At 39.5% G+C, this 21317-nt stretch overlaps 1 protein-coding gene across 1 annotated transcript in view; it reads left to right on the top strand.

Annotated features, from left to right (window-relative positions):
* Positions 1 to 21317, top strand: part of LOC130887958 (cytochrome P450 7B1) — a 176169-nt gene extending 154852 nt beyond the window's left edge. Inside the window, exons 5-6 of the mRNA XM_057790711.1 lie at positions 3904 to 4079; positions 14206 to 21317. Of these exons, the coding sequence (XP_057646694.1) occupies positions 3904 to 4079; positions 14206 to 14502 (473 nt within the window). The 3' untranslated portion in view covers positions 14503 to 21317. The remainder of the gene's footprint in view (positions 1 to 3903; positions 4080 to 14205) is intronic.

Below are 21317 nucleotides of genomic sequence, written 5' to 3'. Positions count from 1 at the left end.
GTGTGAAGGTGGGCATTTGTACCAATTCGGATTTACTTTTAACCTTATTCAAATACACAATTGTTGATCCAGTAATTTATGATTTTTCTTCAAATTCTATATTAATTATCACAATTTCTCATTTACTTTCGCATCTGTCTAAAAAAGCTATAGAAAGACAGCTAAGCGTGTGTGGTGCATCCTGAGCCGAGCTGCCTTTCACCACACCTTCATGTCCAGTCCCTTCCCCTTTCCCAGGCATTTTCTTTTTAAGAGCATCCATGTGTTCAGCCCCAGTGACCATAGTGGGGCTGGCTGCTCATTTCGCTCCTGCCATCGCTGCTACCCACTGATCGCCACGGCTAATCAGATGGCACGCCAGCCTGCACCAATCATTAAGATGACCCAAATTAGCAGTCCAGCCATGTCACAGTACATTCATTCCACATATACAAACATGGCCTAAGTATGAGGCAGAAACCTGCGTGTGCTTCTTTGTGTTTGCATTGCACTGGGCTTTATTGATTAGCGTGATCTGCTTTGGCACTTGAAATCTGCAAGTGGGAATCATTTGTGAATTATTCTGAAGACAAAGCGGGTGTGCCTTATCCTCCCAGCAATTCCCTTCATTTGTCTTTTTCCTCCAGTTGGATTGTAAAACATCACAGCTTAACACGTGCCCAGCTCTTTACTTAGAAGGGACTTTTAATCATTTTCGTTTTCTATCTTAAAAAAGAAACTCATTTTTTTCCAACCAGGTGAACAAGGCAGCACAGACTCAGAATTGTTAAGTTCATCGTCAAAATTTTGTGACCCAGTTGTCTTGTGGATTGCAGTCAGTGGAACGCAGTTCTTAGCAGTTCTACAAGAAGCCTTCTCTTAACCACAGCTATGACTGTTGGCACCTCGCAATGCCTGTGTAAATTCATCCCCCAAATATTTGCATTCTCGATAGTCATTTTTCTACAATACAGTCTAATAATTAGAGGGTCCCATTACCTGCTAAATGTTTGCATAAATTACCAGTCCATTATGCACAGTAAGTTTTATAAAACATTTACAGATAGAGATCATGTTTAATTAAAATTAGCTTCCATATGTAAGCCAAGTGTGCACTAATGAGTCACAGTGACCTTTTATTACCTATAGTCCCTTGTTTTGGATGGATGATTGACAGCTTGCTGTTTGGCTACCATGTTGAATTTTAGCTGACAAGACTTTTCATTTTAGCTCAATTTGCCCGCCTATCACAAGCTGGTGGCAGGCCAGACCCCAGTCACCCAGCTTTGCCTCGGCAGCTTGCTCTAGTTCTCATTAGTACGCATTTATTCAGTGGGAATTGGAAGACAAATGCTTGAAGGCATGTGAACTAAGTATAGCAAATTAGGTTTAAAGACTGAATATTTATAAGTGTATGGAAAGTTGGGCTTTTTTTTTTTTAATTCTAGAGCAAATTGAGAACCAAGTGCTAGCTTTAGTATAAAAGAAATGAAGATAGAAGGGGGACAATTCTAAGAATAAAAATACTATAAGCTTTTTCTTTCCATTTTGGAACTATGTAAAAATCTCTCTGACAACACCTTATCAAATGAAAACCTGGCTTCTCTTTCATGGAATGCTTGCACAATGAAGTTTAGCACCTCGTGTGTGAGAAGGGGGAAAAATGAGGGTCATGCTCAGTTGTTGCTTGGTTATCCCTTGGTATGTTTTAAACTGCCTTGTTTGTTCGGCACTAGCACGGAAACAGATGTTGCTCTACCGCGCAGGATAATTTACTGTACCTCCCGGTGTAGCATGGAAGTCCTCCCAGGGCCCAGCTGGTCTGTCAGTGGCACTGCCTGGTGTCTGCTCAACTATGACAACTACAAGGAGAAGCTGCAGGTTTTGTGCTCTGTGCTATTGTCATTCTCCACGCATAGTTCTGCCCCCGGTTCATTCTGGGGCTGGTGGAAATGCGGCTGGCTTTTGTGTCTTGATGCCGCACTGAGGACCCCACAAGCTCCCCTCTCCACTGGCGATAATAACACAACTCATTACTTTTGTCACCTAATGATTATCGGCATGATCGCTCAGAGCAAGAGCCAACCTCGCCTTGCACTCATAACTGGTACTGGAAGGTAAAACAGATTTGTCACTTACGATCTGACTGCTGAGCCACACTTTGAGCTCCATTATTGTGATTAACTTCTGCATAAGATATGCTTGCCCAATTGTCATTTGTGATACTGCAGTGGGCACAAGCTGCCATGCTTCCCGAGAGCACACCAGCCAATCAGATATGACCATGTTATTCGGACTGTTAAATGCCTACCCTGTCACAGCGGCCACCCCAAGCATTGTTTTGCTTTTGTATATTTCTTCTTCCCAAACCCTACTGGACTTGTTGTGTGAACAGAACTACTACATATGTCAGCTACTATTTCATACCACATGTTAAAATGATGCTGTGCTATTGTTGGTCCAACAGGGCCAGCAGCGGGACTTGGGAAGTGGTTCCTTGATTTTCACCATAGAAATGTTGGTTGTTGGTGTCTTGCCAGCCGAAATCTGTCATGTCAGGTGCCTCGTGGCTATCTGCAATAGAGTCCATGTTCCCAAACCAAAGTTCTCTTCTAGCCCCATCACCAGCAAACCGATTTGACTCTGCCTGATTAGAATAATGAAGGCAGTCTAAGAGAATATGCACAGCCTCACTATACGTCACATTGAATCACCCCACAACCCACACGAAACTGACCGCAGCCTCATTTCTTTAGACAAACGCATGCTTAAGGAAAAACCTCCTATTAGAAGGCACCCAAAGCTACTTCATGTCCCTGTGCGAGCTGTTCAGAGGTTTGCATTTTACCTATTTACAAAATAATGTTTATTTCTGTGTTTCTCTGTATGCAAGCCCCCACTAATGGGTCTGCCTTCAATAACCTAATAACTGGGGACTGGCTATGCCAGAACTGTGCTCAGCACCAAGAAACCAGGCTCTAATCATGTGTATGTGTGTGAGGTTTCTAAATTGCAAGTCATAAATACAATAATTTATTATCATGTGAAAGGGGGGAGCCCCACTTGGAGCGCGTTCACACTGCTGATTAGAAAGAATCAAGCGTTATATTCCAGGATCCATTCACGCTGGTGGAAACATAGTCAGTTTTGATTATGAAGGGAGAGATGCAGCCCTGGACAGGAGCTACACACTGATATGCATGCTATCAGAATGATTTATGCAAATTATGCATATTATTCCCAAAGGAATTCCTCCTCAAACTGCCAGGATAAATCGCCGGAAATTAGCCATAAAATCTGCCTTGCTAGGAGCAAAAGGTGAAGGCCACTGGGATAGCAAGGACGTTCGGCTTCTGGAATCTTCCAGGATGTGATGCTGGTGAATGTTGTTCTCCCTGGATGATGAGAAAAATGTGGTTTTCTTCCGAATCCGATAAAAATGTGTTCCTTTGAAAAATTTCCAGCAAATGCTGACTCATTTTATTTACAGCTAGCATAGAAAAATTTAGTGACACGCTGTCTTCAACAGCACCTACTACAATTACTGCTAACTGCCTAAGTGCTGTTAACTACTTAAACCTGGCTTTAAAAACCATACTCCTCTAGAGACTGGAGGCGTAACCCTATGTTTGTGCACAGAACACATCAGTCCCTTCCTGGAGAGCAGTCTTTCCACCGTCCATAGACAGCATGGCTCTCTCCGGCCTGAAACTCCCCCAAATGATGTCGGGGCAAAGCCACCAGGTACTTTACTCTCAGCATCCACAGTCTCATTGACTTCCTCTTAGCTCACAATGGATGTGAAGAGAAGTATTTTCCCTACGAGGCTACGAGGCAAGGTTGCTGGTAATGTGTCCTAACAGGCTGCAGTGAGAACTTCTCGAAGCACTCTTGTTACAAAGAGCTGTTGTTTGTTTCCTTCAGACAGCACGGTCCTCGAGGTTATGCGGCTGTGCTCATACTCCACCATCGTCCGAAAAGTTGAAGAGGATATGAATTTCAACTTAGAGACTAGCAACTACTATCTACGAAAGGGAGACTATGTGGCTGTCTTTCCTCCCATCCTGCACATGGACCCAGAAGTCTTTGAGGCTCCAGAGGTAAATTAACATCATGTCTGTTATGACTGCCAGGAAAGCACCCCTTCCCCACCTCCACGCCCCACCTTTCTCATCCTTTAGCTTACTCGCACTGGAGATTTGAGGCAGCTGGGTGATGACTTCCCTCTAATAGGAAAATTTTTGCCGTTACAGATCCCCCCCACCAAAAATCTGCCTTTGACAGGTTGTGTGATTTGTGAACAAAAATTCAGATAAGACTAATTATTTGCTGCTTAATTCAAATGAAATGGACACTTTTACCTTGGTCACGGTTGCTTTTAGCCACTGAATTAAGAGTCTCTTTGACAAGCAATTACTGAAACCCAAGAGGGCTGGCTATTGATATGTGGCCTAAAAATTAAATAATAGTAACTAGTTTGCTAAGCACCTCCAAAGTGAAGCTGACTTCAAACGTCAAATACCATCATCACTATCGTTAGGAACAAATAGTAGTTAAGTCCATTTAGCTGAAGGTATGTGCCCCTGCTTGATCAATTACCATGGCACTATGAACTCCAAATTGCAAAGCTGCTGCTCTCGGGTGAAGCTCCGAGGGTAATTGTGTCATCTCCTTGTATTTTTTTTTTTTTTCGAAGCTGGATTTAATGAATATCAAAGACTGGAAATTAATCCACCCCGGTTCATCCCTTAATACCACTTAAGAGAGTCACCCCCTGCATGCAAATGGAGTGCAGTTATATTCTGCTGTGCTTTGCATGGAGGATGCTGCCGACTTGTACTGTTTACCGTCCACCTTAGTGAAGGAAACGGCTGTCCTCTGATCAAAGACTTCATAGACAGACCGCTTTCAAAGACACAACCTCAGCTAGATGTTCTGCACTCAACCTGAATTATAATACTGTTGAATTTAGGAAATCAATAAGAGGACAAACTTCAAAAGCAATGCCAGTTTGTATTTATTTAGTCAGGAAAGCTGGTGTCTTATTACAGGGGAAAGGTGCATGGTTTCTTAGGCCAGGCCTTATGCAGACAGTGACAGCAAAGAGGATGTAGAATTTCAGCCAATGGATGAGCGTTCTCCAGAGAACTAGCTGCATTTCTGCATTTGTGAATAATTCCAGTTGTTAGTGTATATTCAATAGACAACAGAACTGAAATTAGTATCTGAGAAATATTTGTGAACTTCAAAATAGCAAGCCTTCTTATAATTTTTCACTTCTGCCTAGGTTTTCTTTGTGATTATTCGATTAGTAGCAGAGTTTATTATTCATGTCATGAGAGTTAAATCAGAATTATTGTTGTCATCAAATAAGAAATGATTACCAGATTGCCACCATCTTTATGAGCACATTTCTTTGTGCTTTCCCCACATCTCACTCTTCTATCCCCGTTTTAAAAAATCTGAGTTGGGCAGTGAGGGTGCAGGCCTTTAATCCCAGTACTCAGAAGGTAGAGGCAGACGGATCTCTGTGAGTTCGAGTTCCAGTACCGTCTCCAAAGCTACAGAAAAACCCTGTCTCGGAAAAACAAAACAAAACAAATAAATAAAAACAATAAAACCATCTGATTGATGACTTTAAGAATTTAAAAGTCAAAATTATACATTATGAGTTTAGGGTCAGGCATGGTGGTACAAAGGCCATCAGATCTCTGTATGCTTGAAGCCAGCAGGACTACAAAGCACATTCCAAGACATCGAGTTCTCTCTCTCTCTCTCTCTCTCTCTCTCTCTCTCTCTCTCTCTCTCTCTCACACACACACACACACACACACACACACACACAGAGAGAGAGAGAGAGAGAGAGAGAGGGGAAATTGTGAGTGTTGATTAAAGATTTGTGGTACACATCTGTAATCTGGCATTTGGAAGGTTGGCATAGGAAATTAACAAATTTAACCACAACCTTGGCTTTACTGCAAAACTGAAAGAGAAAGATAGGGGGTGGGAGGCAAGAGGAAGCCATAGGAGGAGGACATTAAGGAAAGGGAGTGTGTATATAATATTGCCCTGTGGAACCCAAATGATACTAATAGTAAACGAAAGGTTTGCCTCATACAAAGTCAATGGGAGAATAAAATTTCAATATTGTGAAAAGTAATTCAAAATCATTAGGATATTCAGTGAATCTGTTATTTAGTAGGTTTTAGCATCATTAGTAATACCTGACTTGTATTAGCATCAGGTAATTTTTCCTACAGTGTTGTTGTGGGTTTTTTGTTTGTTTGTTTGTTTTTGTTTTGTTTTGTTTTTTAAATTAGTAGTAGAATGATGATCATTCTGTGTACAAAATCAAAAAAATGCTTTGGAACCGTTTCTTTTATCTGATTTTGCCAGCTATTATATTTTTATCCTGTAAACATTTGCTAAACACTTAGCACTGTCAGGTGATATATAAATGTATTTTCTTTGGTTCTTTTCTTTTAATCGTAAGACTTTTACTTTTAAAAAAATCCTTTTTTTTTTTCATTTTACATACCAATCTAAGTTGCCACTCCTCCACTTCTCCCATTCCCTAAACCTTCCATCTACCCACCCCCCATCTACTCCTCAGAGAGCGTAAGGCACATTGCTTTGAGGAAGGTCCAAGGCCCTCCCTACTATATCTAGGCTGAGCAAGATATCCCTCCAAAGAGAATGGGTTACAAAAAGTCAGTCCAATCAGTAGGGGTAAATTCTGGTGCCACTGCCAGTGGCCCCACAGTCTGCACCTGCCATACAAATGTCACCCACATTCAGAGAGACTAGTTTGTATCTATGCTGGTTCCTTCCCTGTCTGGCTGGAGTTGGTGAGCTCCCATTAGCGCAGGTAAGTTCTTTCTGTGGGTGTCCCCATCATGGTCTTGACCTCTTAGCTCAGCTTCTCACTCCTCCACTCTTCCACTGTACTTTGGGACTCAGCCCAGTGCTCCGGCTGTGGCCCTCTGCCTCTGCTTCCATAAGTTGCTGGATGAAGATTCTGTGGTGATATTTAAGATAGTCATTAATCTGACTACAGGGAAAGGCCGGTTCAGGCACCTTTTTCACTACTGCTTAGGGTCTTAGCTGGGGTCATTCTTGTGGATTCCTGGGAATTTCTCTAGTGTCAGGTTTCTTGCTATCCCCATAACAGCTCCCTCAGTCAAAAATCTCTTTCCTTGCTCTCCATCTCTGTTCTTCTCCCATCTTGACTATCCCATTCCCTCATGTTTGCCTCCCTGGTCCACTCTTTCTCCCTCCTCCCCTTCTGCTTTTCCTTCTCCTCCAACCCCCATGCTCCCAATTTTCTCAGGAGATCGTGGTTCTTAACATCTTAATATGTCAGTAAGAAAACATGTTAGAAACTCAGGTTTCAGGTGCCCATCCAAACCACCACCCACTAGCAGTAATGAAAAGTCTGAAAATCTGGACTGTTTGCAACTGATGTCACTGCCCTTGAGTCCACAAAAGAACTCTGCTACTCACTATAGACTTTATAACCTTCAGCCTTTGAGTAGGAAGACAATTACAAGTAGAAGATAGACAATAGCAGCCAAAAGTATGACACATGCTAGCTCCAAAGGCAGGTTTACTAGCTCTTGGAAGACACAAAATCCCAGGATCCTTAGCTAGCACAACATGGGGTCTTAGCACACTGAAGTGTGGTTTCAGAATATCTGAATATCACTTCCCAAGACATGTCCTGCTTTTCCTTCACCCATTTATCCCTTTGCTATCTGTACCTCTATGCTCCGGAAATGACCCGATTGCTTATCTCTCTGTTCCTGGAAACTTCCTCTTTACATTCCTACCCAGAAAATTCCAAATTCTTCCACATTAATCACTTTTGTCCTCTACCTTTCAAAAGTGTGCAATTTCCACTCAGTTTGTGAGAATGTACCGTTGTCTACTGGTTACTATACTGCTATAGTCCATGACAACAGGGTATTACTACCTTGCAAATTTTAAGTTACTTACTCAAGTATTGTCCTATCAACAGGATACTATACATGTAAAGTAATTAAGGAAATATAAAGTTGGGTGAATGGGATGAAAATGAAATTGTACATAATTTAAGACAGAGGGGTACACATTGAAACATGGACTAGATGCAAATAGATCATTAACAAGTAGCCTGAACATAAATATAATCATGCTAGTAAGAATGGTAAGAACAATGATGAAAGGATGCCTGAGGGGGCTGGAGAGATGGTTCCAGTCATTAAAACACTTCGCTGATCTTACAGAGGACCCAGGTTCAGTTCCCAGCACCTACATGGAAGTTCATAACCATCTGTAACTCCATTTCTGGTGATTCTCTCTTCTGATCTTGTCAGGTACTAAACACATACGTGGCATACACAAAATAAAAATATAAAAAAATAAACTTTTTAAAATCCTTTCAGAGAGAGAGAGAGAGAGAGAGAGAGAGATCCATAGAAGGAGTAGGGTAATCCTTGACCTTCAGCCATTGCAAACATTAAGGATAGTTTTTTAAGATTTTATTTAAATGCATTTTAAAGAACCTGAAAAAATGACTTTGAAATGAAACTGAATTTTAAATATCCAGAAAAGTAAAGTTTCAAGCAACATGGGGGTAAACAAAATTTGTTCTGAACTCTAATCTGGCCTATAAGCTACCAACATGTAACTAGTATATTAAGGATTATTCTATCCCTTGTAATGGGCTGCTTATCTTGTGATATCACACATTTGGAGGGCTCTTCCCAGTGTGTGAAAACATACAGGCAAATAAAATATATACCATGAGAGTGAAACAAAAGGAAGAGCCCCCCTTGACTCTTTCTTGCTTTGCAAGAAGCCATGCTATCAAGCAATGTCCAGATAATCTGTTAGTCGCCGAGCAGTGAGTTGCTGATTAAAAATTTTCTAAGGTCTTCCCTAAACTCACACTGTTATAGGCCAGAAATCCTGCAGGTGGCCATCAAGTAGTGGAAAAGAAGCAGTGATGATTTCCTCTTCTGCCGACAGCCCAGAACTGGAGGTGTAGAGTGAATTATTGCTACAGGTCCATTTTTCTAGGTTCAAAAGCTGTCAAGAACAGGGAAATCTGTTGACAGTATTAGGCTATAGAGAACTCACAGCACCATTTAAGATGTCAGTGAGTCACTGTCACCATACAACTCCTAAGGTAAACACACAGTAACATGACATTTTGGAAGCACAACCCCCTCAGAATATTCCAGAAAAGCTCTGCTATTGAAATGTCTTGTTTAACTTCATGCAGTGTGTCCCCATCTTCAGAAGGTTGTGGGTGCAATAAAATGCTAAATATGTTGGAAAGCCCTTGGAAGAAAATAGTCTCAATCACTATGGGAACTTCAATGTCAGGATTATTTTAATTATCATCAATGCTTTTTGAATAGATCAGTTATCCACGTGTGAGTAAGTGCTATAAATAAATGATTCTCTATCTCCAACAAGAATAGAGAATGTGCCTTCAGTAGAGCTCAAGGAAGCAAACACATAATGGCCTTCTGCTGGGTTCTCTGGCAGAAAGACTTGGGAGAGGCGGCAGAACCAGACCTGCAGGACTCTTCCTGGGGCTGAACAGGAGGGTGAGTGTCACAACTCAGCCCTCCCCCCTGGGCACTGGGGAGAGACCCACTGTGTCAGGAGTCTGTCAAAGCAGGCACTCATTTAATGGCATCAAGCAGGGACTTATATGGGGTTGCGATGGGGGTGGAGAAGCTTGGGATGGGTTTGGGATGGGTTGAGGCAAAGCAAGGAACAAGGGCCAATAATATTCCGCCATGTCAGCTGTGGCTGGGCAGAGGCGGGCCTAGGTTGGGTAACCAGAGACAGATCTCCAAACTGGATCTAGGCTCAGAACATTACACTAGGCCTCACCAAACTCAAGTTAGGCTTAGGAAGTTACACTGGGACCCATGCCCAGGCCTCATGAGGCCTAAGAGCCTTTTCTCTTCCAAGAAGCCCTTTAATAATATAATGGTGACACAGAAATAAAAGGTCCCCTTGTCCTGTGTAGTTTGCAATATAGACCTTATCACATGGCTTTTTTTTTTCTCGTAGCCAAGTCCTTTATATTAAGGGAGTTTCTGCCGTGCCAGCACATTGACATTTCACACCTACCATCTCAAAATCCTTGTATCTGGATGAAGCAGTTTTGAAATCCATAATCTATAACATTGAATCATTGTTTCTGGTGCAAATGCTACTATACTGAGGAGGTAACATGTTACTAACAAGAAGACTCTAATGCAGAGCCTGGGAGGGTTGTGCACATGTTCTCACAAGCTGATACTATCTGGCAACACCTCATGATTGATTTGAACCCAGACCTTGGAGGTAAAAAAGGACTTCTCTGCCATAAAATCCTGTCTCCAGGAAGACTGGAATCCATGGGCAGCACTGGCATCCCTTTAGCTTTTCCAAACACTGAGAGGTTTGTTTGTTTGTTTATTTGGTTGGTTTCATTACTAGGGGGTGCTATCTTTTGTCTAGTTTAGATTCCTACACTCATGTCATGAATTGAGTGGACTAAAGACATGAACATATCACGTGATCCACCTCAGCAGGGACGTATTATATGCTTTTGTATTAGCAATGCTTCTTATACAGGAAATACTTAAAAAAAAATGTCTGTTGAACTGAACTAAACATAGTATTCTGAAAACACAAATGAGGTTGTTATGCAATTCTCCTCTGTTGTGTGTATTAAAAGTTCCTCTCAATCCAGAAAAATGGATCTCTTATCCAAACTGGGCTCCGAGTGTTTCAGTGTTGCATAATTAAAGGAACGTCCACGAGAACCCCCAATATGCTTGTAATGTCTGGCTAGCTCAGTTGGTAGAGCATGGGATTCTTAATCCCAGAGTTGTGGGTTCAAGCCCCTTGTTGGGTGCCAGAATGCTGCATAATTAAAGGAAGGTCCACGAGAGCCTGTAATAAAAGATAACAAATGTTTATTGGGGATCACTCACAATAAGAGAGCCACTCTTCCTCTACTATCTGGGCGCTGCGAGCCCTGGACCAAACTAACCAACAACCAAGGGAAAGGAAAAGGGGCTAAGCAAACGTCCTATCTGTACCTCAGATCACATCCTAATGGGCTGGTATCTAAAAGGCTATTGGTTGAATGAATTCCCACAACACCTTGGAGTTGTACAGTTTTTGCTATTTGTATACTCTGAATCCGCAATATACTCACTCAGTTCTCTATCTTCTCTTCAAGACCAGAAATCGTATTTTAAAAATAAACATTGCTATCATTTACTCAGTAGTAGAAATGAGCAGATATTTTCAGTTCTGCATTGGATAGGTCACTTTGGATACATTCCCTAACAATGGTAAAATACACTTCTACTCTAGCGTGTTTAAAGTATCACTTGTCACTAAATAAAGCAACTATAAAATGCTAAATGATTTTGTCAACATCGTTGTACTGGCTTGCAAGTCAGGACAGAGTAGGAATGGGGCAAACTTTCTCAAAACCCAAATGCTTAGTAAATTAAGTGTTAACTAAGGTAAACCCAGATAAAGGAAGTGACTAACCTGGCATTACTAAACTTGCCATTGAAGGAGTTTGAACATTTGTGATGCATTCATAATTTATTCACATTGGAGTGTTTCACCATAATCTGAAACATGTTGGATCTGACCTACTCTTTATATTTCTATATTATATATAATTTCCATATATTTTATATTATATATAATTTCATGTAGTTCATATCAAAGCTGTGCTTGAGGAGATATAATGAATGCCAATTTGATGAAATAATTGGTTGTCTTTATTCAAACCATGAGCATTAATTTAACTGATGGTTTAATTCACAATGGACTAAAATCAGGTCACTCAGTACCCTTTAACCAACTCAAGTGAGAGTTAAGCCGGGAAATTTTGGCAGCATGGCAAAATTAAGGCTTCAGGTCAACTACCCTAAAATAACCAGCTCTCTAATCTTCTGTAGCAAGTAGTATAACTTATTTATGAAAATATGTCATAAATTTCTATTATCTAGAATTAATGCAAGCAGAGTGCACTCTAATAGAAATGTCATATGAGAAATCCACCTTAACATAAAAAAAGACAAAATCTGTTTTTCTGCTTAGGTTCTCTCTGGGACTTTGTTTGAATCTTATTATTTTTTGTCTCTTGAATTCAAACATAAGCACTGAATCTTAAATTCATATTTGTCCATCAATAGATAGTTGGAAGGATAAATGAATATAAACTGTGGCCACCAAGATGTATTATGTCATGGTGACAATGGCAGTCATATAGGAGACCCCTTATACCCATAATTGGTATATCAATGACCTTTATAGCAAACCCATCATAGAGGACTGAAATGGAGACAGATATAGTCTTTATGCTTAAAAAATTCGCTGTAATCACTGTGATTTGAGTATTGAGCATCCCATCCAAAACTCATCCTGAAATCTAAAGGCCATTTTGGTGTTTAGGTAGTTAGGGGTAAAGCCTTTGCCTCATTACTTGTTATCACTTTCTTTTTTTTATTATTATTAATTTATTTATTTAATTATTAAAGATTTCTGCCTCTTCCCCGCCACCACCTTCCATTCCCCTCCTTCCCCCAATCAAGTCTTCCTCCCTCCTCAGCCCAAAGAGCAAGCAGGTTTCCCTGCCCTGTGGGAGGTCCAAGGACCACCCACCTCCATCCAGGTCTATTAAGGTAAGCATCCAAACTACCTGCGCTCCCACAAAGCCATTACGTGCAATAGGATCAAGAACCCATTGCCATTGTTCTTCAGTTCTCAGTAGTCCTCATTGTCCGTTATGTTCAGCGAGACCGGTTTTGTCCCATGCTTTTTCAGACCCCGGCCAGCTGGCCTTGGTGAGTTCCCGATAGAACATCCCCATTGCTCAGTGTGTGGGTGCACCCCTCGCGGTCCTGAGTTCCTTGCTCGTGCTCTCTCTCTTTCTGCTCCTCCTTTGGATCGTGAGACTTCAGTCCAGTGCTCCAATGTTGGTCTCTGTCTCTGTCTTCTTTCATCGCCTGATGAAGGTTAATATTCAGGAGGATGCTTATATGTTTTTCTTTGGGTTCACCTTCTTATTTAGCTTCTCTAGAATCACGAATTATAGTCTCAATGTCCTTTATTTATGGCTAGAAACCAAATATGAGTGAGTACATCCCATGTTCCTCTTTTTGGGGAGAAGATCTTCACCAACCCCACAACTGATAAAGGTCTGATATCCAAAATATATAAAGAACTCAAGAAATTAGACCGTAAAAGGTTAATCAATCCAATTATAAAATGGGGCACTGAGCTGAACAGAGACTTTTCAACAGAAGAAGTTCAAATGGCCAAAAGACACTTAAGATCGTGCTCAACTTCCTTAGCAATCAGGGAAATGCAAATCAAGACAACATTAAGATACCATCTTACACCTGTCAGAATGGCTAAAATCAAAAACACCAATGATAGCCTCTGCTGGAGAGGTTGTGGAGAAAGGGGCACTCTCATCCATTGCTGGTGGGAATGCAAACTTGTGCAACCACTTTGGAAAGCAGTGTGGCGGTTTCTCAGGAAAGTCGGGTTCAACCTACCTCTTGACCCAGCAATACCACTATTGGGAATATACCCAAGAGATGCCCTAACATACAAAAAAAGTATATGCTCAACTATGTTCATAGCAGCATTGTTTGTAATAGCCAGAACCTGGAAACAACCTAGATGCCCTTCAATGGAAGAATGGATGTTATCACTTTCTTGACACCATATTGGCTGCCAGAAAACTGGCTTATTGAAGCCTCTCTTATCTTTACTCTTCCCAACGCACCAAATCGTTCTGTCATTCTCCATTGCAAGGAGCAGCACAAAGCCTCATTACCTCCAGGCTCTTAGATTTTTGGACTCTAGAATCAAGAGTCAAAGTAAACTTCTTTTCTTTGTCAATTACCCAGCCTTCCGTAGTAAGTGGCAGCACAGACACCACTTAAGAAAAGACAAGTGAAATGGGAGCAGATAAGTGCTTTAGGTATTTGAATGTAGGTGTTCCCTATTACATTTGAATTTTTCTGAAAGTTTGGGTATGCTGTTTCACGTATTCAAGTTTTACTTCCTCCTGTATGTTTTCAGACAAAAAAAGCAACCTTGCACAGCAACATAGACAAGGAGAGACAGCAGCCTAGTGGACCTAACTCGAACTAATTTAAGTAAAATTTTAATTTTAACAGTGTCTATTATTCTTTGTAGGAATTTAGATTTGATCGATTCCTAGAAGACGGCAAGAAGAAAACAACGTTTCTCAAGGAAGGGAAAAAGCTGAAGTATTACGTTTTGCCATTTGGATTTGGAGCCAACAAATGTCCAGGCCGATATTTTGCAATTATTGAAATGAAGCTACTATTAGCTATGCTTTTAACTTATTTTGATTTAGAAATAATTGACAAGGAGCCTGTAGGACTAAACTACAGTCGTTTGTTGTTCGGTATTCAGCATCCCGATTCTGATGTCTCATTCAGGTACAAGGCAAAATCTTGGAACATCTGAAAGGATGGCCAAGAAACTTATCAGAGTGAAGCTACGTGCGCTGAGCTCTGTGGTTTGTTGTATGCCTGCAAATGCAACAGCTATGCTTCTTTGTTTGAAAATGACAAATTTATATTTGATCTAAAATTGATTCAGTTTGTTCTTGGTCACAAAACCTATCATAAGATAAAGCAGGGCGGTAGCCTAAAAACTGTCAGGGCAATCATTTCAGGGTAAGTTCAAAGTAACAATTTTCACTTTGTACTTACTGTGCTTTTTATCATTGGTTGTGAATGTGCTTTTCCGGTAATAAATTTGGCCTTGGGTGATTTTTTTTTTTTTTAAGTTACTGAAATCCTCTAATAGGATTTTATGTACTGCTGGAAGAGTGTGCCTTTGGACAGCCAAACAACTTCCAAATTCTCAGAAGAGAAGGAAATTAATTCCCAGGAGTTACACTGTATGAAATGTTCCCTTCAAGTGGAGTATCAATAATGTCTATATTACCAGCGTACCTTTGCATTAAATGAGTGTTACAATAGATTAAATGTTCCAACTTCCCTTCAATATTTAACTGCCCATAAATGATTTTTATAACTTGTGTATTCTACATTTCAATAGAACAAAATTTCTTGTTATACAAAAACCTTTCATGTTCAAGTTAAATACTGCTACAATTTAATATATAAGAAAACACAAAACCTATTATATATTCAGCAATTGCTCTAGACATTAGTATTAGATTTATTTTAGAGGGAAATGTTGAAGTCATTATAGCATTGATGGTAGTATTGGTCTTTAGTATAAACTGTGTTATTCTAATTGTAATGAACTCTTTAATAAATGTTCCCATTTATATAAACTGGGAATTAGGTACTATTACTTATTCACAACCTTTTGGTCTTGGAGGTTAGTTGTATTATTTTGGACTATCACACTAAACTATACAAAATAATTTCATATGATACAATACAGCCTGTATCAATAATTAAAAGATTTCTACTATAAAATTTCCCAGTGATTGACATTTGGCATAAATGGAGACATGAAATGCAAACTCACAGGGCAAATAATTAAGCCAGATTAATTCATGCTGCATTAATTGAAATTCTAATGCTTTGGAAATTTTATATTGCTGTTAGAAAGGAAATTGATTTAAAATAGCACTCTAAAATGCTTATCGTAAATACAACAAAGTAGCATTTTTTTTCTCCTTTCTGGAGCATATGTTCATTGAATGCTCCTTGCATGAAGGTCTACTGACATGAATTCTGTTTTTGCTTGATTAAAGTGGTCTTTATTCCCAATCTCCTTCTTTTTAAAAATTGCAAAATGACCATTCATAATTATATAAATTCACCAGAATACAAAGTAAAGTTATGGTTTATGAAAATGATGTGGAATGATTAGACCAATCCAGAATTAAATCAACCCAGATATTTATGCAACTTTTAACATAGAGTGCTCTATTATTAACTATATTCACAAGGTGATATACTAAAACTCTTCCCACCCACCCCCCACTGCCAAAGACTGTAATTCTCCTGGTTGGGATGGTTTTACTTTTTGATCATTTCTCCTACACATTCCTAGCCTCTATAATCATTATTTCACTCTGTGCTTTGATAAGTTTGATTATTTTGAATTTTATATATTCTAATATTTTTCCTTGCTATGACAAGAAGATTGTGACAAGAACAGTTACTTGGGGAGAAAAGAATTTATCAGAGGTAACACATCCAAATCATAATCTATTGTTGAAGGAAATCAAGACCTGAACTCGAGTCAGGAACCTGATACAGAGAAATGCTGCATACTGGCTTGCTCACTGGCTCATTCTTATCTAGTTTTATTAACCACACCTACCAGCCCAGGAAATAGTACTGCCCACAGTATCTTCACCCTGCTACATTAATCATGAAGGCAATCTTTTACTGGCATGGCCACAGGCATCTGATGAAGGCAATTCTTCAGTTGAGGTTCTCTCTTCCTAGATACTCTAGATTGAACCAAGATTACATTAAAACTAATACATGAGGTAGAGTCCATAGTATTCGTCTGTCTCTGGTTGCTTTTACTTCATATCCTCTAAATCAGTCTATGTTGAATCAAATAACAGAATGTATTTTTCAAGACCAAGCAATATTCCATCATGTGTATATACCACATGGTCTTTATTCAAACGCTGTCTCTAACCACCCCTACCTCCTCCATACAATTTCATGACACCCTTCATTCTCCTGGAAACAAAGGACACATGGGATGTCCCATCCCCAGGCCCATCTGTCCCTCTTCTTTCTTGAGAGTCTCTCTGGTTGAATTTTGAACCACCAACATCATATCACCTTTCAAATTTTCCATCTCACGAATTTTCTTAGTTCAGTGATTGCATTTTTTGGTTGGTAACTCATTGTTCTTCATGTATGCCTGGCCATATTTTGCAAAAATCTTGTTCCTTTAATACATTTTACTATCCCTGTAACTACAGTCAACATGGTTTATATTCTGCACCTGGCATCTCCAGCCCACTCCTGTTTTATGCGTCTGATTTTGTAGTTTCCCCTTCCCATCAGCGCTTCCTATAGTTTAACTACTGAGTCCGTATGTGTTCCTTGGAATTTTACTTCTGGAAAATGTTTCTTTTTTTCTTTTCTTTTCTTTTCTTTTTTTTTTTTTTTTTGATTTTTATCCAATTACTTGTATATATATCACAGTAGTTCTTTTTTTTTTGGTTGGTTGGTTTTTATTTATTTTAATTGAAAAAATTTCCAGCCTCTCCCAGCCTCCCATTTCCCTTCCCCTGCTCCCACTCCTCTCCCCCTGCTCCCACTCCTTTCCCCCTCCCGCTCCAGTCCAAAGAGCAGTCAGGGTTCCCTGCCCTGTGAGAAGTCCAAGGTCCTCCCCCCTCCATCCAGGTCTAGGAAGGTGAGCATCCAAACAGGCTAGGCTCCCACAAAGCCAGTTCATGCAGTAGGATCAAAACCCAGTGCCATTGTCCTTGGCTTCTCAGCAGCCCTCATTGTCCTGGGAAATGTTTCCGATCTGGGTTTAATGTTCATTCCTCAAAGTATAAACTGTGCTTGGTTTTGTCTTATTGTTCATGTTTCTGTCAAATTCAGATTCCTGAGGATGCTCAACTAGAATATTTTGGAGGCGACATGGTACATTGCTAACTGTGAATTCCAGCCTTAAAGGAAACACTATGATTAAGGGCATTTTGTTTTGATTGGGGATTTTGTTGTTGTTTTGCTGTATGTTTGCTTGCTTACTTGTTTGCTTGTGAGACGGGGCCTCATTGTAAAGCAAAGTTATGCCTCACAAAATTATGCCTGCCTCTGCATCCTGAGTGCTGGACTTAAAGGGAATACTTAAAACCCGTAATCAGGAAAAGGCAGGAGCCACATTTGATTGCTTTTTTGTTTCAACCAGAAACAAATTAAGAATACAAATATGTCTAATCTTGCACTGTGGAGCAATGTTTCTAGTCCATCTACCAAGGATGTTGGCTCTGAAAATTACTGACTTTGTGCAGAGGTCTTGGATTTTATACACATACGTGTGCACATGCTCATACATGGGTGCTTATGCCATGTTGAACCCTAGACTGTCTCTTCTACCTGACACAAAACCCAATCTATTTCTGTTTTCTTATGTTTATTAGTTCTTTGTGAATTTTGTACAATGTGTTTTGATAATATTCCTTACCCTCCCCCAACTTCTTCCAGATGCATCTCCATCTCTTCTCACCTGGTCAACTTTGTGTCCTTATTTCCCATCATGTACAGTTGATGCTGCCCATATATGCTTGGATGTGTGGCGGTACTGGAACTTGGTTGGTCCTCCAGTGTCCAGACCCTTAAAGAAAACTCAGTTTCCTTTTCCCAGCAACTTTCAGTTTCCAGTTGCTCCTCAGCTAGGAGTGGGATTTCACTCCCATCTCCCCCAGGCCTTGTACCTGCTATCCTAACCACCATTGTTCATATCTTCAACTGCACTGGTATGCTCAGTAAATATTGTTTTCTAGCAATCATCAACTAAGCCTGGATCTCACAATCTTTCTGCCTCTTCTGTAATCATTCCTGAGCCTTGGAAGGGGGAAATATAATACAGATGCACCTCTAAATCTGAACATATCACAATCTGCTATTCTATGAACCTTGACCAGTTGGGGTCTCTGTGATAATCACAATCTATTGGAAAAATAAGTTTCTCTGATGATGCTTGAGATATTCATTAATCTTTGGGAAGAACAGTAAAATAATAAGAGACTGTTTAATACATCATGTTCACTTAGTAATAGCAGTAGGTTCTCCCCATGTCATATGTCTGTCTCACTACAAGTTCTTGGCTCCAATCACGGTGCCAAGTACGGGTTTCAACTTATGAACTGGGCCTTAAATCCAATCAGAAAGTGATTGGTTAGTCCCATGATGTATGTGCCACTATTGCACCAGTCATTATTGTAGCTCATCTAGGTAAGATTGATGGATGTGCTTTTCCCCCTGGTAACACTCATCTTCCAGCACTATAAAAGCTACCAATTGGGGATAAAGTTTCCAGGCCAGTACAGCCTTGCTACATAACTCCAGTTAGGCAGTGTCTTTAGAAGTGGGGTTTTACCGTCAAACTCTAGATGGTATCCAAGAATATTGCAATAAATGTAATGTTTGGGGGGTCTATGTGACCTCAATGACTAGCAATTCCAAAGGAGATAACCTATTCCTGACATTGGGTGGGGCTTTTTATTTCTTGTTCCATGGTGTATAGTTGGTATATTGTTGACTCATTATAGGATAACTCCATCAAAATTCATTTTATATATGTGTGTGCATATATTTTAGAAGAACTGGTTGATTCAGTATTCCTTATTTCCTAGTTAGGGTGACTTGCTCATTGAATGGACGTTTGGTGAAAATGCTATCCTGGCATTTATTCACACTCTATAGAACACTTACTGAGTGCATCAAAGTGTGTAGAACTATCTGGAATTAGCATGCTCTTGTAAGTAATAATGTTCATTTTCTATTCAGAGTAGGGCTTGATAAAAAACATTTTATGGTTATGTCAGACTCTAGAGAGTATTAGATATTAGAAAAGGCTATATTACTATAGACACAGTAAATAGTGCTTGGAGATAGAATTATCTATTTTATATATAGCAACAATTTGTGATTATAACTGAAGCTAGCAGAAAGAGATAAAAATACCAGATAAAGGTAATAGTATCTAGGATTCATCACTCAAATGATATTAAATATTTGTAAGTATGATGCATGTACCATGCAGAGGAATTTACTTACAAAACAAAAAACAAGCAAAAATAACATTCCACATAACTTCCATTTCTAAGAACTAGCTATTGTAGTTAATATTAAATGTGTGACATTAGTATTTGACAGATGGACATTTTAATAAATGTTTGTCTTTTATTTCTGAAGTTAATGTTAAAACAGGCAGAACTTTGTTCTAAAATTATAATTTTAAGGACCTTATAACGAGCCACATAATTAAGAGATTTTTTAAGTACCTTGGTCTTACACATTTAAAGGAATGTTTGTTTCAGTGTTGAACTCATCTGAATTCTCAATGAAGATCGTGGTCTTCATGCAACAGTGCTTTTACTCTTTGTTATTAGCATCGATTTTCAAATTTTAAACTAACTTATTTTGAATTAGCTTAACCCTACTGAAAAGTTATAAAAATTCTTTTCACTTTTAAGGAAGAAAGTAGACTAAACAGTACTTTCAAATAATTAAACCTAAGGAAGGCCTCTTGGGCCATCGAACATTTTCATTAACCTTTGACCCCAGGTAATGAGCGTCCAGAGCTCTTCTTCAGGGCAAGAGATCACAGATGATGACTGAGCCACGGGCATATCTTACATTTGCTGTCACATCCATCCCCATCCTCCAAATAATTGGCTTACTTTCGTAGAAAGTAATTTGTAACTGTTAAAAAGTACACTTTGTTGAGCAATTACATATTTTTAAAAATCATCACCTGTTTGAGATACTTACACTTTAAATATATGTATATCTGATGTTTATGCAAAAGAAAGTTACAGTTACGTAGACCCATGAATTGGCCGACCCCACTTTCTGATAGACCAAGCTTTCCATAGATGGATGCCTTTTCTGTGCTTCTGTGGAGGCCTGGTTACGAAAACAATTTCTTCCCATCGATGCCTGGGATAAAGAGCGCAGGCTCGGCCTGACCCCTGATTTTGACTATGAACCCTCAGGGAGACCATGCACAGCAAATTGAGCTTCATTTACTTGACAGTGTATGGTTTAGCATTTTTAACTCCACCACCATTACCACCAGCACCCGGAGAGGGGTAAAATGTCTTTCCAAAGAATGCGTGAGGAAATTCTTGCACCAAATACTTCGATAGTTGTCAGAGTTAAATAAAAGTCTAAAATGAGGTTGGGTCATGAGGTATTTTTATGTTGAATTCTGAATTCTTATCTTCTATTAGCATGACAGGTTTGAGCTGAAACCATCCTCCTGATAAAAATAAATTATTAAGACTGAGAAGCATTTGTAAATAATAGATCTTCAAATACACCTGGACCTAATCCTAAAACTTATAAGGAAAAAATAATACTTGCTTTATATAACCACTAATACCATTTTAACATTTTGATGAAGATGTTAATTTATGGTTGGTTAGCAGTTTATGACTGTCATTAGGTTTTCAGTTTGATCCACATTAGAAATCTATTTTTCTTCTTTCTTTTAATCTGTAATAATTATATAAAGATATGGTTATGTTTTATCTAAAATATATCACTCTACTATAGCATTTCAAATTATTCACAGATCATAGTTCTTAT

This window comes from Chionomys nivalis, chromosome 16, assembly GCF_950005125.1.
Source record: "Chionomys nivalis chromosome 16, mChiNiv1.1, whole genome shotgun sequence".
Classification (NCBI taxonomy): domain Eukaryota; kingdom Metazoa; phylum Chordata; class Mammalia; order Rodentia; family Cricetidae; genus Chionomys; species Chionomys nivalis.
Note: the sequence above shows the minus strand (reverse complement) of the source record. Positions and strands in the feature narration are given on the sequence as shown.